The sequence below is a fragment of the Thamnophis sirtalis genome, unplaced genomic scaffold, assembly GCF_051295495.1.
Source record: "Thamnophis sirtalis isolate CommonGarterSnake01/CBP01778 unplaced genomic scaffold, rThaSir2_p1.2 scaffold_5, whole genome shotgun sequence".
In the NCBI taxonomy this organism is placed as follows: Eukaryota; Metazoa; Chordata; class Lepidosauria; order Squamata; family Natricidae; genus Thamnophis; species Thamnophis sirtalis.
This window is the reverse complement of record NW_028261385.1, coordinates 104,500,859-104,514,919: the sequence shown is the minus strand read 5'-3', so window position 1 is coordinate 104,514,919 and position 14,061 is coordinate 104,500,859. Positions and strand designations below refer to the sequence as shown.

At 39.9% G+C, this 14,061-nt stretch overlaps 2 protein-coding genes across 2 annotated transcripts in view; one reads left to right on the top strand and one right to left on the bottom strand.

Annotated features, from left to right (window-relative positions):
• The window catches only part of IGFBP7 (insulin like growth factor binding protein 7), a 24,710-nt gene extending 22,158 nt beyond the window's left edge, over positions 1 to 2,552 (top strand). Inside the window, exons 3-5 of the mRNA XM_014062443.2 lie at positions 222 to 338; positions 1,803 to 1,926; positions 2,386 to 2,552. Of these exons, the coding sequence (XP_013917918.2) occupies positions 222 to 338; positions 1,803 to 1,926; positions 2,386 to 2,405 (261 nt within the window). The 3' untranslated portion in view covers positions 2,406 to 2,552. The remainder of the gene's footprint in view (positions 1 to 221; positions 339 to 1,802; positions 1,927 to 2,385) is intronic.
• The window catches only part of POLR2B (RNA polymerase II subunit B), a 24,606-nt gene continuing 13,097 nt past the window's right edge, over positions 2,553 to 14,061 (bottom strand). Inside the window, exons 14-25 of the mRNA XM_014062442.2 lie at positions 13,574 to 13,728; positions 10,109 to 10,307; positions 9,815 to 9,983; positions 8,752 to 8,848; positions 8,218 to 8,312; positions 7,616 to 7,866; positions 7,435 to 7,524; positions 5,446 to 5,553; positions 4,870 to 4,983; positions 4,618 to 4,778; positions 3,908 to 4,103; positions 2,553 to 2,812 (exon numbers count right to left, since the gene is read on the bottom strand). Of these exons, the coding sequence (XP_013917917.1) occupies positions 2,723 to 2,812; positions 3,908 to 4,103; positions 4,618 to 4,778; positions 4,870 to 4,983; positions 5,446 to 5,553; positions 7,435 to 7,524; positions 7,616 to 7,866; positions 8,218 to 8,312; positions 8,752 to 8,848; positions 9,815 to 9,983; positions 10,109 to 10,307; positions 13,574 to 13,728 (1,725 nt within the window). The 3' untranslated portion in view covers positions 2,553 to 2,722. The remainder of the gene's footprint in view (positions 2,813 to 3,907; positions 4,104 to 4,617; positions 4,779 to 4,869; positions 4,984 to 5,445; positions 5,554 to 7,434; positions 7,525 to 7,615; positions 7,867 to 8,217; positions 8,313 to 8,751; positions 8,849 to 9,814; positions 9,984 to 10,108; positions 10,308 to 13,573; positions 13,729 to 14,061) is intronic.

Sequence of the window (14,061 nt, the reverse complement as noted above, 5' to 3'; positions counted from 1 at the left end):
ATGGTATATTAAATATCCAGGTTCAGTCCTCTTGACTAGTCCAAAACTCAACCCACCCACCTTTCCAAGTCTGTCCTTCCATCAGGGGTATCCAATCTTGGCAAATTAAGATTTATGGCTTAATTCCTCAGCATGGCTTATTGAGGAATTCTAGGAGTCCACAAGTCATAAAGTTACAAGGTTGCACATCCCCGAGGCCCATCCTTTCTTCTCATATACAGGTAACAAGGGGACAATATAGTGTCCAAAGAGTGGAACTTCTTCCAGGAGACCGAGACAATTTAGCCGTTCAAACTCGTGGTGGTCCTGAAAAGCATGAGGTGACAGGGTGGGTATTGGTAAGTAAAATTTTCAAATTAAATTGTCCTTTTGAGAATTTTGCAGCAAATAGAGAAATAGGATTTTTCTTCTTGGAGGTTGGTTGAGAGGAATGTTGGCACATCATGAGGTAAATGACATGTTGGCTTTCTAGGTTAAATGATTAGCTTTCATCTAAGAATTAGTATGTACTGTAATATATTATGGTTATGCCATCAACTGTCCAATTTGTATGCAAAATTAGTGAAGTGCAGGCCTGTATCTATAGAATATACTGCCAATATTGCATCCAGATGTAGAACAGGTCCAAGGACAGAATATGTTTTTTTTTTAAAATTTCTCACGCATCTCAGAGTGGGGGAGAGATTTTTTTATCCTTAATTGATCAGGGAAGGAATATTGACTTCTTCCAAAGCAAAATGCAAAATCCAAGTATGTTGAGTGTTTTGTAAAATGAGGTAGCTTTGTCTCGTGTCATTTGCCCCTTATACCATATCTTCCACAAAAAGCAGAGGTTGAAAAGTACTTGCCACATAAAGTTCAAATCATTGTACCTGCTAATCTGCACTTATCATAAGAAACTTCTTTTTCCACAGGGACACTTAATCCCACTTCACCACCTCTCCCTAAATATATGCTAAGATCTCTTGGGTAAGGCAGAGAATGTTTTCTGGTATCCTACCAGAATTCCATTTTGGGGCTTACTAACTCAAGCTGTGCAAAGGGACTCGCTTCTGCATATTACAGTGGACTGTCACAGTCAAAGTCAAACTGTGGATATAGATTGTTACAATCCAAGCAAACATACATTCATATACATATACTTCCCTATCTCTATATGCCTTCCAGCTAATAACATAAGAGAGAGATGCAGTATTAGAAACATCCATCAAGACAAGAGATCCCTGCCCCACTCAGTTCCAATTATGAGAATTTCTCCATGAAAATGGTTTTCAGAGTTGCTTATTTGTTTCTTGAAGGTTCACCAAGTCTGTCTTCTCCCCACTACGTATAAGACTGCCGGGCAAAGATCAGTAAATATAAAGCTGAGTTCTTAGCATCTGATGACACTGTTGTCTTTAGTCTCAAATACTTTCCACTATTGGCAGCAATTGCTGAAGCTGTTCTTAATCCTTTCGGAATTAGTACCTAATGGAGACATAACAAAGCCATGATGGCACAATGATTAGAATGCAGTATTGCAGGCTAACTCACTGCTTACTGCCAGGAGTTCTGTCTTGATTGCCTCAAGGTTGACTTCCAAGATCGGTAAAATAAGGACCCAGATTATTGGGGGCAATATGCTGACACTGTAAACCACTTAAGAGAGGGCTCTAAGGCACTATGAAGCAGTATGTAAGTCTAAGTACTATTGCTCTACTAACAAGTTTATTTAAAGAACATTCAGGGCCATAGCATGTGTGATACAAGGATATTGTCAATGACCTCGAGGAATGCAATTAACCATGACTCTACTCCAACAGATATCTCCATTGAGCAACGATGATGCTGGAGAATATGAATGCCATGCATCTAACTCTAAAGGAGAAGCCACAGCTTCTGGAAAAATTACTGTGGTAAATTCCTTAAACGAAATACCTGCAAAAGGTATGTAAGTCTGCATAAGCATTTCCTTTTCTATTGGATTGGTTACAAAAAATCAAATAGCTTGGGTTGATTATTAATTGACAGTACATTTTGTCATCATTTGTGACCAAAATGTTTCACATCTTTGTAAGCTTCAACTGGCTTAACATATTATTATTGTAAACCATCTCCCCCATTAAATTTTTGCTCCATCTTGTGGTATCACTGAATCCCTTTTATGTTCCCGACTACCAGCAGCCTCTGAAAAAAGTCAAATACCAAAGAAAGTTTGCTTACTTGTTATCTATGATTTTAAATGAATCTGAAATAATTGTGGAGGAAGAAGGAATTGTTATCTATTTCTGCTATTTTTTCTGCTTTAAGGAAATACCTTTGATTATTTCTATAGCAACTCATTTCTCTGGAATGCATCTCAAGGATAACATGTGTTCTTAAAGCACACTCTCATTTTCTTTGTAGGTGAAAGTACTGAGCTGTAAAAGGTGAACCATATACACTGCATATTGAAAAACAGTGCCTTTCATCTATAACAAGTTTATTTTTTTGAAAACTCACAACCAGCCATGGCTCTGTAGTCCCTTAATTCCTATTATTTTCGCTGTAATTACAATAAAGTATTAAGCGAATGTCTGAAAAGCTTTTATTTCTATTTACATAAAACATGAAATTCACACATTCATAATCTGGAAAAAAAACTTCCAATAAAACACCACACCTGTTGGGATTTAAAACACATTTAAAAAGGAAGTTTAAAGTAGGCAATACGAATTTTGGGAAAAGACGAATTGTTTGAAGACTACACACTCATCATTCGAGGTGCAATACTCATTGACATCAGTTCTTGGAAAAGTAGTTTGCAGGCATATGGCATCCTCACCAGAGAAATCTGGGGGGGAAAAAGAGATTAGCCTATGTTAGCAAAAACATTTCATTCCAGAAAACATTCTATATCTTTATTTTTAAATATCTACAGATGGGGTTAGGAAGCTCAGAAAAGAGCACCATGAAATAATTTTTAAAGGCTTCAAAGACTGTGAAAGTAACAGTGATAAAAACATCTTTGGGAACAAGTTGGGAAATGTGAGAAAATTTAGAAAGGCACTGCTCAGTACTGGCCAAGCTTCACTGGAGAGGTGTGATGGAATATGCACCTAGAGGAACAATGTGGGAAGAGTCTGGCAACACAGAACTTTCTCAGAGAGAGGCACGGATTAAGAGACTGCACATGTAGAAAAGGAGAGGAAAAAAGTTCAGGGTAGCCACACTGTAGAATCTCACGGGATATAACTAGTATGTTAGTAAGTTGTACATTTAGTTGGCAAGGTTTTGTCTATTAGCTATAAGCAAATAGAGGACTGAACTTGATTGCATTTCATTGTGTCCTTTCTGGGCTTGGGCCTGAAGAAAACCACCTATGTACAGCATGCTGCAGACAGGAAAGCCAATTTCTTCAACGTCAACACCCTCCTAACCTGGGTGAGGAGGAAGGATTTAAAGATGATGCAACCATTGAGTATTAGGGGTTCCAGGATATTGAAGTGTACATTAAAGGGGCCCTTGACCTCCAGCCAACCATTGTTTAGAATCTCTCTCTCTTTCACAAACACAGAGACACACAACTCTATTTACAGTATGTCAATTTAAAGTGAAGAAGAACTTGGCATCATCATAATTTAAGTATTAGACACACTTTAAAAGCAAAGATTATTACGTTCAGGAAAATAAAATGACATTTTGTAATACTGTTACGAGAACAGCATTTTCAGCTTTTTAAAATTCATTGGCATTATTTCAGAAATTTTCCTAACTCTTCTGAATAGTTAGGAGAATTTTATGTTCTCCCTCCTGCAGCTAATGACTCTGATTATATTGGATTCATGATAGATAACTAGTGCCTCAAGGTGAGACAAAGATAAATGTTTAAAAGAATGAGAGAAAGATGAAATGGAATGGGCATCATTTTCTTACCCTCTTTACCTACCTGTGTCTTATTACGACAACCCCTGCATTCATAGGTGTGGGTCCGGGTGTTTGCTATTGCCATTAGCCCACACAGGTTGCATACATGAACCTGATATGGATCTGAGGCTTCAAACAATCTTTCCCTTAGGAACTGGGCTGCTCCATGAGCAATCTGACAGTCTCGTTCCATCTCTCCAAACCGAAGACCTCCATCGCTGGGGGGGAGGGGGGAGGAGGGAGAGAAAAATCATGTTCACTTCTTTATTTTTCCAATCTAGAAAAACTACCCAATTGAGCTGCCCATTATTCCTGCCCCCAATTAATGTAAGAAGCTACTAGAGGAAAAGCCAGCTCATGTACCAAAAATGCTCCTAATGAAATGAAGTCTTAAAAAAACAGAACATACCAGAAGCTCCAAAGAAGTGCTACTCATACACATTGTCAATACAAGACAAGCTAAGGAAAATAATTAAAGAAGACAATATATTTCTCAACAATATATTTTAGCACTCCCATCTGGGCTCCTAGCATTTCTGGTCTTATTATTTTTCTAGCCCTCATAGTTGTAAATAATATCACTAAAAGCTATGAAAAGACCTGGGGAAATCTCAGAAACTAGTGGCATTTTCTAGTAAGATTTCTAAGGACTCTGACTTCAATATTTTGTTGAAATAAAGACAAATTGGAATAATAAATAATAAAAATAATAAAAAGGCATCTATTTCTTACCGAGATCGACCCTCCATAGGTTGTCTGTTAAGGATCTGAATAGGACCTCTTGCCCTGGAATGAATTTTATCATCTACCATATGTTTTAGCCGCTGGTAGTAAGTGGGGCCAATAAAGATCTGTGATGTGATTTTGCGACCAGTAAAGCCATTGTACAGAACCTACAAAAAGTAATTGCTCCTGTTATAATAGCATATCAGTGCAGGAAACAGACAGAATGAGACTTCTCACTCATCAGTTGTATCAGATTACCTCATTTCCTCTCAGATGATACCCATAATCAGAGAGCAAGTTTGAAATCTTTTGCACGTTGACTGCATCATTAAAAGGTGTAGCATCACCAATCTCCCCTTTATTTGCTGATACCTGGAAAAGAGGAAGCAAAGACTAGCAATTTTTACATTACTCTGCATAACAGCTGTCTAAAATGAAACTGGGAAGATTATATTCTAATTCCCATTGAAGGGTAGAGCTCACTAAGTCACTTTACTTAAACTGAAGGGCTTCTGCAAGCCAAAAATCAGAGGAATGGGGACTATGTACTACTTACTCTGACTTCTTTGGAGGAAGAAAAGAGTAAACATAAATTAAACATTAAAAGAATTTTAAATCATATTATGCTAATTTAGAGATTGTGTTTCCCCAGCATCTAGATTAACGCCACGAGCCAGAGAGTTAGCTTTTTAATTTGAAAATAAAATGGCTCCAGATTGCAAGAGATAAAAACTGATTCAACCTTGGATGGGTATGCTACAGTCAGAGATGTCCCTGGAAGCTCTGAAAAAGAGCATGATGGAGAATATCTCAGTTCCAAGCAGCAAGACTTACCTTTCCTTGAAGACATTCAATCAAGTGACCAATGGTCATTCGTGAAGGGATAGCGTGGGGATTGATAATTATATCAGGAGTGATACCTTCACAGGTAAATGGCATATCCTAAAAATGAAAAGAGATCAGAATCATTTTCCACAGCACCATTTTTCCTTGATTATAATTTGCTTAATCTGCTGGATTTTTTCTTGCATGATATAAGTCACAAAATAAACTGTACAACTTCTTTATTCTGTCAGGTATTTGATCAATTATGAATTTCCCACTATACTGTATATACTCATGGATATGTTGAGAGTTTTAAGTGCCATTATACGGAAAAAAAAAAAAGGAATTCGACTTATCTGCAGATGGGCTTGTCACTGAGCAAAGGTAATTCTTGTTAACAACCATAATTAAGACTGGCAAATCAGTCCTTAAGCAAACCAGTTTTTAAATCAAAACTCATGACCATAACTGTGCTTAAGATTTTACTTCAGTTTACACTTGCTTTATAACAAGGATACAATCCTGAACAGCTGAGAGCCCAACGAGAAGGAAGTTTCCAGAATTTGACTCTCAAAGAAACTATAAAAAAGGGCAAACGTTATATCTGCTTTCCCTCACTCCCCACCCTTTGAATTGCTCATCCCAGCACTGGGATACTTAGCAATAAAATTGATGTTCGAATTTACTTTCATTGGAGAGGGATTATAGGGAAATAAGCAGACACATGAATGCAATTTTCCAGGAAAGAAAGAAAGAAAAGTCCTTAGTATGAAACTGATTCATGTTTCCTCAACTTCAGGGAGCAGCTGAAAAACTTGCCTTAGCACTTTTCAAGGACATGCTGCACTGGGGAGAAAAGAAACTCAGGAAGAGAGAGCTTACTTAGGCAATCTCTCTGCTCTGCAATTGGTGATGGGAGGGACAAAAATGGGTTAGGCACAGGACAACACATACTGACTTCAATGGTAAACACATGACTGAGATACTGCACACATTAGTTGCAAAGTTAAATGTCTATGGAGATTCTCAGTCACCAGGTCATGGTTGTCTCAAAGGTGCTTTTTCAAGAGGCAACTGGACTTTCTGGTTTTTCTTTGAAGACATTTCACTTCTCATCCAAGAAGCTTCTTCAGCTCTGACTGGATGGTGGGGAATGGAAAGATTTATACTTCTTGCAGACAGTTAGCCATTTGCATTCTTTTGGCGAGTCACTAAGGCCACCTGGATGTTTATCTGTGTTGTCACCTGAGTAGTACAAATAGGTGTGGCACCTTCTTGGAACTGTTGAAAGGACTGTGTTGTAGACTGGAGATAGATGATGTCGTATCCCACCCCCTCTGTTGAGAGAGAGCTGTTCAATCTATGTCAACTATGTCAAAATTGAACAGCCTTCTCTCAGAGGGGGAGGGATATGACATCAACTATCTCCAGTTTATAACAAGTACTTTCAATAGTTCCAAGAAGGCTCCACATCAGTGGTGGGATTCAATTTTTTTTACTATTGGTACTGTTGGTGTGGCTTGGTGGGCGTGGCTTGGCTTGGTGAGTGTGGCAGTGGAAGGATATTGCAAAATACCCATTCCCTTCCCACTCCTGGGGCAAGATACTGTAAAATCTCCTTTTCCACCCCACTCCAGGCGAAGAAAACTGTAAAATCCCCATTCCCTCCCCACCCCACTAAACTGCTTTCCAGCTCTGTTCTCCTGTGCAGGGCAACAGAAGACGACCCAGACGATCAGCTGGGACTCAGAAGGCAGAGAATAGCGGGGCCAGTCAGAGGTGATATTTGTGGGTTTTCTGAACTATTCAAAATTTCTGCTACCGGTTCACTAGAACCGGTCAGAACCTGCTGAATACCACCTCTGCTCCACATCCACCCTGACAATACCAATAAAGCAACTGATATATTCTAAGTAGTGTAAAACCAAGGGGTTATTTCAAATCCAATTGGCTAAGCATGATATCCTCTACATCAGAAACAAAATTGGAGGCATTTACCTCTTGCCTGTACTGGATACCACAGGTACCTTTCTGACCATGTCTACTAGCAAACTTATCTCCAATCTGTGGTATTCGGACAGACCGTACCTGGAGAGATAAAATAATAATAATGTATTGCACAAACTATTCACAAACGTTGGATTTAGTCTTGCAGACACATTTGCACAACTATACTTACTCTTATTTTACAAAACTTGTATCCTTCCTGGTTCAAGGTAATCATAACCTGGTCAACAATACCAGTTTCACTAGTGCGTAGAAAAGTGCTGCAATCCCTTTTGGTGTAGCGACGATTTGTGCTCTCCAGTTCGTCTTCGTTCTCGGGCAAAGTTACTGTCTTGCCAATGATGACATCATCTCCTGAGACACGTACGCCAGGTGCAATCAAACCATCATCGTCCAACTTGTCATAGATGGCATGTCTCATCCCTGAGAAAAGAAGAAAGCATTACGTACTTCCAAATCAGGGCTTCTGCTTGTTCCCCTTTTCCAGTAGGTTAACATTTCTAGGCTAATACTATTTTGTTTTTGCTCGGGTGCCATTCTAAATTCAGAAAGAAAAATCCATTTCTGCTTGATTCCCTTTTTAAACTAATATTACATATGCATAACTCAGTAACAATGACAGGTAAGGTAGGATCACTCACTTGCAACCCCTGTGAAATCACATTCTTCTCTACAAATAGCATAAACATCTGAAACCTGGAAAATTCTATTACGGAGCAGTTATCTACTCTCTCTGTCTTCACGATGTATTCCTGGTCACTGTTTATTTCTTACCCTGGCATGTTTCACGACTAGGTTTCTCAAACACTTCTTCTTGGTCATATCCTTTTTTGGACTCCTGTTCTTTATAAGAGCGATAGAAGACAGATCTAATGGAAGAGAGAAGTGACACTATCAGCTCCAAGTCAGACAGCACTCTTTTAGTTCAGGTTGAGACATGATCTAACATTCTGCAGTAGCAGGACAAAACATGATGGCATGTTGACATACACAATATCCACAGGAGATTGGAAGCAAAATATCCACAGGAGATTGGAAGCCTATGGACTAAAACCACCACCACAACTAACCTTTAATCTAAAAGTGTAGCAAAAAGGTAAGTTTCTGACAACAAAAGAAAAGAAAAATACTTGATGACTAACGCCTACAGAGAACCATTGAAGTGAAATCTTTGATAAAACAGAACACTGCGAAAAAGCATACAAAGAAGGCTTTAAAGCTAGTGGCTATTTCTTATAAGCATGTGAAATAGTTCTTTAATAGGGAAATAGAAATGTGGCACAATGTGAAATATTTAATAAGCCAAACCTGAAAAACCCTCTGTCAACAGCAGAGCGATTCATGATAACAGAATCTTCTTGATTATATCCTGTATATGAAGCTATGGCGACTATAGAGTTGATGCCTATAAAAGATTCAAGAATACACTTCAATTATACACACATTCTTTTCACTTTACAGATTGAGTATTAATGCAAAATAAGCTATAATGTCTCAATAACTTTATGCTGTTTTCTACAATACGATGGGATGAGCATATAACACACCCAGTGACCTCCTATGGAATAGCTTGCTGTTATCATCAGAAGATAGGTTTTGAAGCATGTGTGGAATTTGCTTGCAATTTCACATGTTCCTTCAACCATGTCCTTGAGAATTATCTCCAAATCCTGTTCATTTGCTATCTATATTTAAAGACTGGGCCATCATGAACATAAACATTCCAAGAATTTAAAACTGGCTAATTAGATCATAGCTGAAACTTTTATAAATATTTTATGCTTGTTAAAATTGGAAAACAAATAGTGAAAAATGTAATAAGAATGTGCACACCCAAATACAAGCAATAACTGAGGTAGATATGAACAAGATACAGAAATAGAAAGAATGCATCTAAGGAATACTAATTACAGTTTTGACCACTGCCTTGCTACTTTATGTCAAAAAGTACTATGCTCTGAAAAATATATTAAACAAGCACGGCTAATTTAAGGAGCAAGCTATGAAATATTTCAAAGTTGCAATGTTTTTCCTTTGTGATCCAGACACAACTGGCATTGCTTTTCAATGTATTAATGAAACCTAATTGATTAAAGCTATAGGAAAAAGATTACTGATATAAATTTCTCATTACCAGAATTGAGATCACACAGCTGCTATTGCTAAATCATCAATTAACAAATATCAAATACAAAAAAAGGCCCACATCTCAGTGAAAATTCATTATTGGTATTCCGAAAATGAATATTTACATTAGCTTAAAAAAAGACATATTGGCATATCTCTTTAAGAAGTGGGTTGCTTCTCTAAAGGTCAAGGTTTTATACTTGAAGGTTTTATATTTGCACTAATCAGCAACTTGCAATCATACCTGCTGGCAACTCTCTGAACCTCAAATATTCCATAGACCGTGTGGTCACAAGGGGCTTCTGAGGATAATATAAAACATGGGCCAGTGTATCCATACGGACATGGAAATTAGTGATATAAACTCCCATGGCTTGTTTTCCCATAGCAGATTGGTATGTATTCCTAGGAGACTATTAAGAAAGGAGAAAATGTGTTAGGAATTTTTTTTTTAAACCCTTCAAAATTAATGCATAAAATTATTCCATCAAATCATAAACTCTTAATTTAAAATACTATAAACAAAAGTCCAACAAACCTGATTGTGATCTGGAAATGGAATAATAGATGCACAAACTCCTAGAATCATGGAGGGGTGAATCTCACAGTGTGTATATGTGGAACAATATGCCACGCCTTTCTCCTGTAAGTCATCTGGAGTCATAGCCAGCATAACAGTCTCCTCTTCTAGAGTGTCAATGTATTCTACCACACCACTGGCCACCAAATCCTGCCAGCTAAACAAAATTAATTTTAATTAATGCAACTACATAGAGTTCTAAGAACAAACGTGACAATTTATATCTGAATTCCAAGAAAGTAAATATTGTTCCATGTAACGAAAAATTAAAAGTATAATGAATGTTTATTTTATTTCATTTGTTTGAATGTTTATTTCATTTGTATGCCGCCCTTTTCCCCCAAAGGGGGACTCAGGGAGGCTCACAACTCAAATCGGGGAAGGGGGATACAGACAAATTAACAACAACACAAAACAATACATAATTTAAAACACACAACAATCATACCATTCGAGATAGGGGCAACGGTTCTTTAGCCCGGAACTTGTCAGAACAGCCAGGTTTTAAGGGCTTTGCGGAAGGCCTGGAGGGTGGTGAGGGTTTGAATCTCCACGGGGAGTTCGTTCCAGAGGGTCGGAGCAGCCACAGAGAAGGCTCTCCTCCGGGTAGTCGCCAGTCGACACTGGCCGGTGGATGGAATTCGGAGGAGGCCTAGTCTGTGGGATCTAATCGGTCTAGTGGAGGTAACTGGCAGCAGGCGGTCTCTCAAGTACCCAGGTCCAATACTGTGAAGGGCTTTATAAGTGACGACTAGCGCCTTGAAGCGTATCCGGAGACAAATAGGCAGCCAGTGCAGCTCACGGAGGATAGGTGTTACGTGGGTGAAACGAGGTGCACCCACGATCGCTCGCGCGGCTGCATTCTGGACAAGCTGAAGTCGCCGAATGCTCTTCAAGGGCTGCCCCATGTAGAGCATGTTGCAATAGTCCAGTCTAGAGGTCACAAGGGCGTGAATGACTGTAGTGAGGGCCTCCCGGTTCAGGTAGGGACGCAACTGGTGCACCAGGCGAACCTGGGCAAATGCCCCCCTGGTCACAGCTGACAAGTGGTGTTCAAAAGTCAGCTGTGGGTCCAGGAGGACTCCCAAATTGCGGACCCTGTTTGAGGGGCGTACTGTTTGACCCCCCAGCCTGAGAGATGGAACACTTGGCCAATTAGTAGGAGGGAAACACACCAGCCACTCGGTCTTATCTGGATTGAGTACAAGCTTGTTAACCCCCATCCAGTCCCTAACAGCCTAGAGGCCCTCGCACATCACGTCAACCGCTTCATTGAGTTGGCACGGGGCGGACAGATACAACTGCGTATCGTCCGCATACTGATGGTATTTTATCCCGTGCCGTCGAATGATCTCACCCAGCGGTTTCATGTAGATATTAAACAGGAGGGGGGACAGGACCGAACCCTGCGGTACCCCATAAGTCAGGGGCCTAGGGGTCGATCTCTGCCCTCCGACCAACACCGACTGCGACCTGTCCGAGAGGTAAGAGGAGAACCACCGTAGAACAGTGCCTCCCACCCCCACCTCCCGCAGTCGTCGCAGAAGGATACCATGGTCGATGGTATCAAAAGCCGCTGAGAGGTCAAGGAGCACTAGGACGGAGGCATAACCTCCATCCCTGGCTCTCCAGAGATCATCGATCAATGCGACCAAAGCGGTTTCTGTGCTGTAGCCAGGCCTAAATCCCGACTGGAAGGGATCTAGATAATCAGCATGCACATATTATAATATTACCCTTAATTTTGCCCCTTCAGGTACAATAGGCATTTGCTCCATTCCTTCATTAGTTTACAGTTTCCTTTTGTTTTTGCTTAATGCATATACTGCAGAAACCAATGTCTTGATTCCTTAGAATTCAGCCCCTTTTTAAACTTCCTGTCTTAGCTGTCTAACCCACTAAAAATAAAGTGTACTGAATATTGTCCACACTCAACTCTGAACATAAGAATCTGTGATGAACCCATTGATCTATCTGGCTGGCAAAAGGGAATCTCTAATGCAGGGGTGTCAAACTCAATTTCATTGAGGCCGCATCAGGGCTGTGTTTGATCTCGGCGGGGTGGGAACCAGCTTGATGTCACTCATGTCAGGGGCACATACGGTGGTCAAATGTTAAGGCAGGACTTCCCTTGGACCCTCCCTCTCTCTCATTATAATCTCCTTCCTTCCTTCCTTCCTTCTTTTTCCTTCCCTCTTCATTCTTTTTTCTTCCTTCCCCTCTTTCCTTTTTCCTTCCTTCCTCTCTTCCCATCTTTTCTTCTTTTTCTTTGTCTTTCCTCTTTCCCCTTCCCTGTCTCTTCTTGGATGCTCAAATGCAAAAGGGGAAACATTTCTGCTTTTGTTTTGTTTTTAGTTTGTTTTGCTATCCCTCTGCCAGTGAAAACAAAGGCCAGGGGGGCACGCATGCCCCTCCCGAGATCCATTTTCGCTGGAAGAGGCACCATGGGCTGATCCTTCGCTGTTTATAGGGCGGCCATAGGGGCCAGATCTAAGTACCCAGCAGGCCAAATCTGGCCCGCGGACCTTGAGTTTCACACACCTGCTCTAATGCAACCTGGGAAAGAGATAGGAAAGGGAAGTGCTGTAACATTCAAAAGTTCACGTATATTTTCTGTATTTTGCAACTTTCATATTTAGCATACAGTAACTGTGGCAATTTCAAAAACACCTTTGTTGCTTTGATGAATGAAGAGGAATTACGAGGAGAAATGTAAGCAAGTATAAAAAGAACTATTTTTTGCAAGAATAGCTGCTTTCTACCACATCCAAGAAGAATACTGTCCAAAATGGTAGCAGGACCTGTTCCTAGCAGCACTTGAATTGTACTAGCAAAGTCAAATCACTCTAGAAAATGTCCAGCAAGTGTTTCAGACAAAACTTTTCCCATTCCTAAAACTGTACTCAGAAGGAAAGACTTTATTCACTTGTGTAGAGCCGTGGTGTCGCAGTAGGTAGAATGCAGTACTGCAGGCTACTTCGGCTGATCACCAGCTGCCAGCAGTTTGGCAGACTGAATCTCACCAGGCTCAAGGTTGACTCGCCTTCCATCCTTCTGAGGTGGGTAAAATGAGGACCCAGATTGTTGAGGCCAATATGCTGACTCTGTAAACCACTTAGAGAGGGCTATAAAGCACTGTGAAGCAGTATTTAAATCTAAGTGCTATTGCTATTGCATGAGTTGGACCCTTAGTTTAAGTCATCAATAACATAACCGCTCTTTTCAAGTCCTGCTCATTTCCACATAATATTTTAGCAGACACAATTATCTCTCGAGCTGAACTTGCTCGATTATGTACCTTCTTTAGCTAATGACCCTTCCAATGAATGCCTGGAATTTTCTCTTCTCTTCCCATGAAAAGTATCTTTGAGGAAAGACAAGTATTAAATCCCAGAAAAGGAGAACATTTGAGGATAACCCCACCTGTAGTTGTTATATTCACGTTCTTTCAACTGGTCAATGTGCCTCTTCTTCAGTAACAGTTTTTGTTTTTCCACAATTAGAAGTGGGCGGCAGATCCTACCAGCATCGGTATAAATGCGAATTTCTCGCTCCCTGATATCTCTGATCATGGACACCTGCGTGAGAAGACACAGTTCTTATAAACACTTTCAACTAGCCATTTTTCAGAGACAGATTGAAAATATTGAAACACCTTGTTCTCAGACAGCCCCACCTCCCAACATTTTGCAAGTTGTGAAAATGGTGCTGTTCAGGCAGGCTTTTGTAGCTTAATAGCGATTAACCAATCCTGATGTCAGATAAGAGCAACTGAGTAGCTAAAGAGTCACGGTGAACATTCTGAACCACACATGGCCTTCAGAGAGATTATTACTCTGTTTTAATTCATCAAAATTATATAAAATTTAAATTAAATCACCAATCTTTTTTCTAGCTCAACATATTTTATT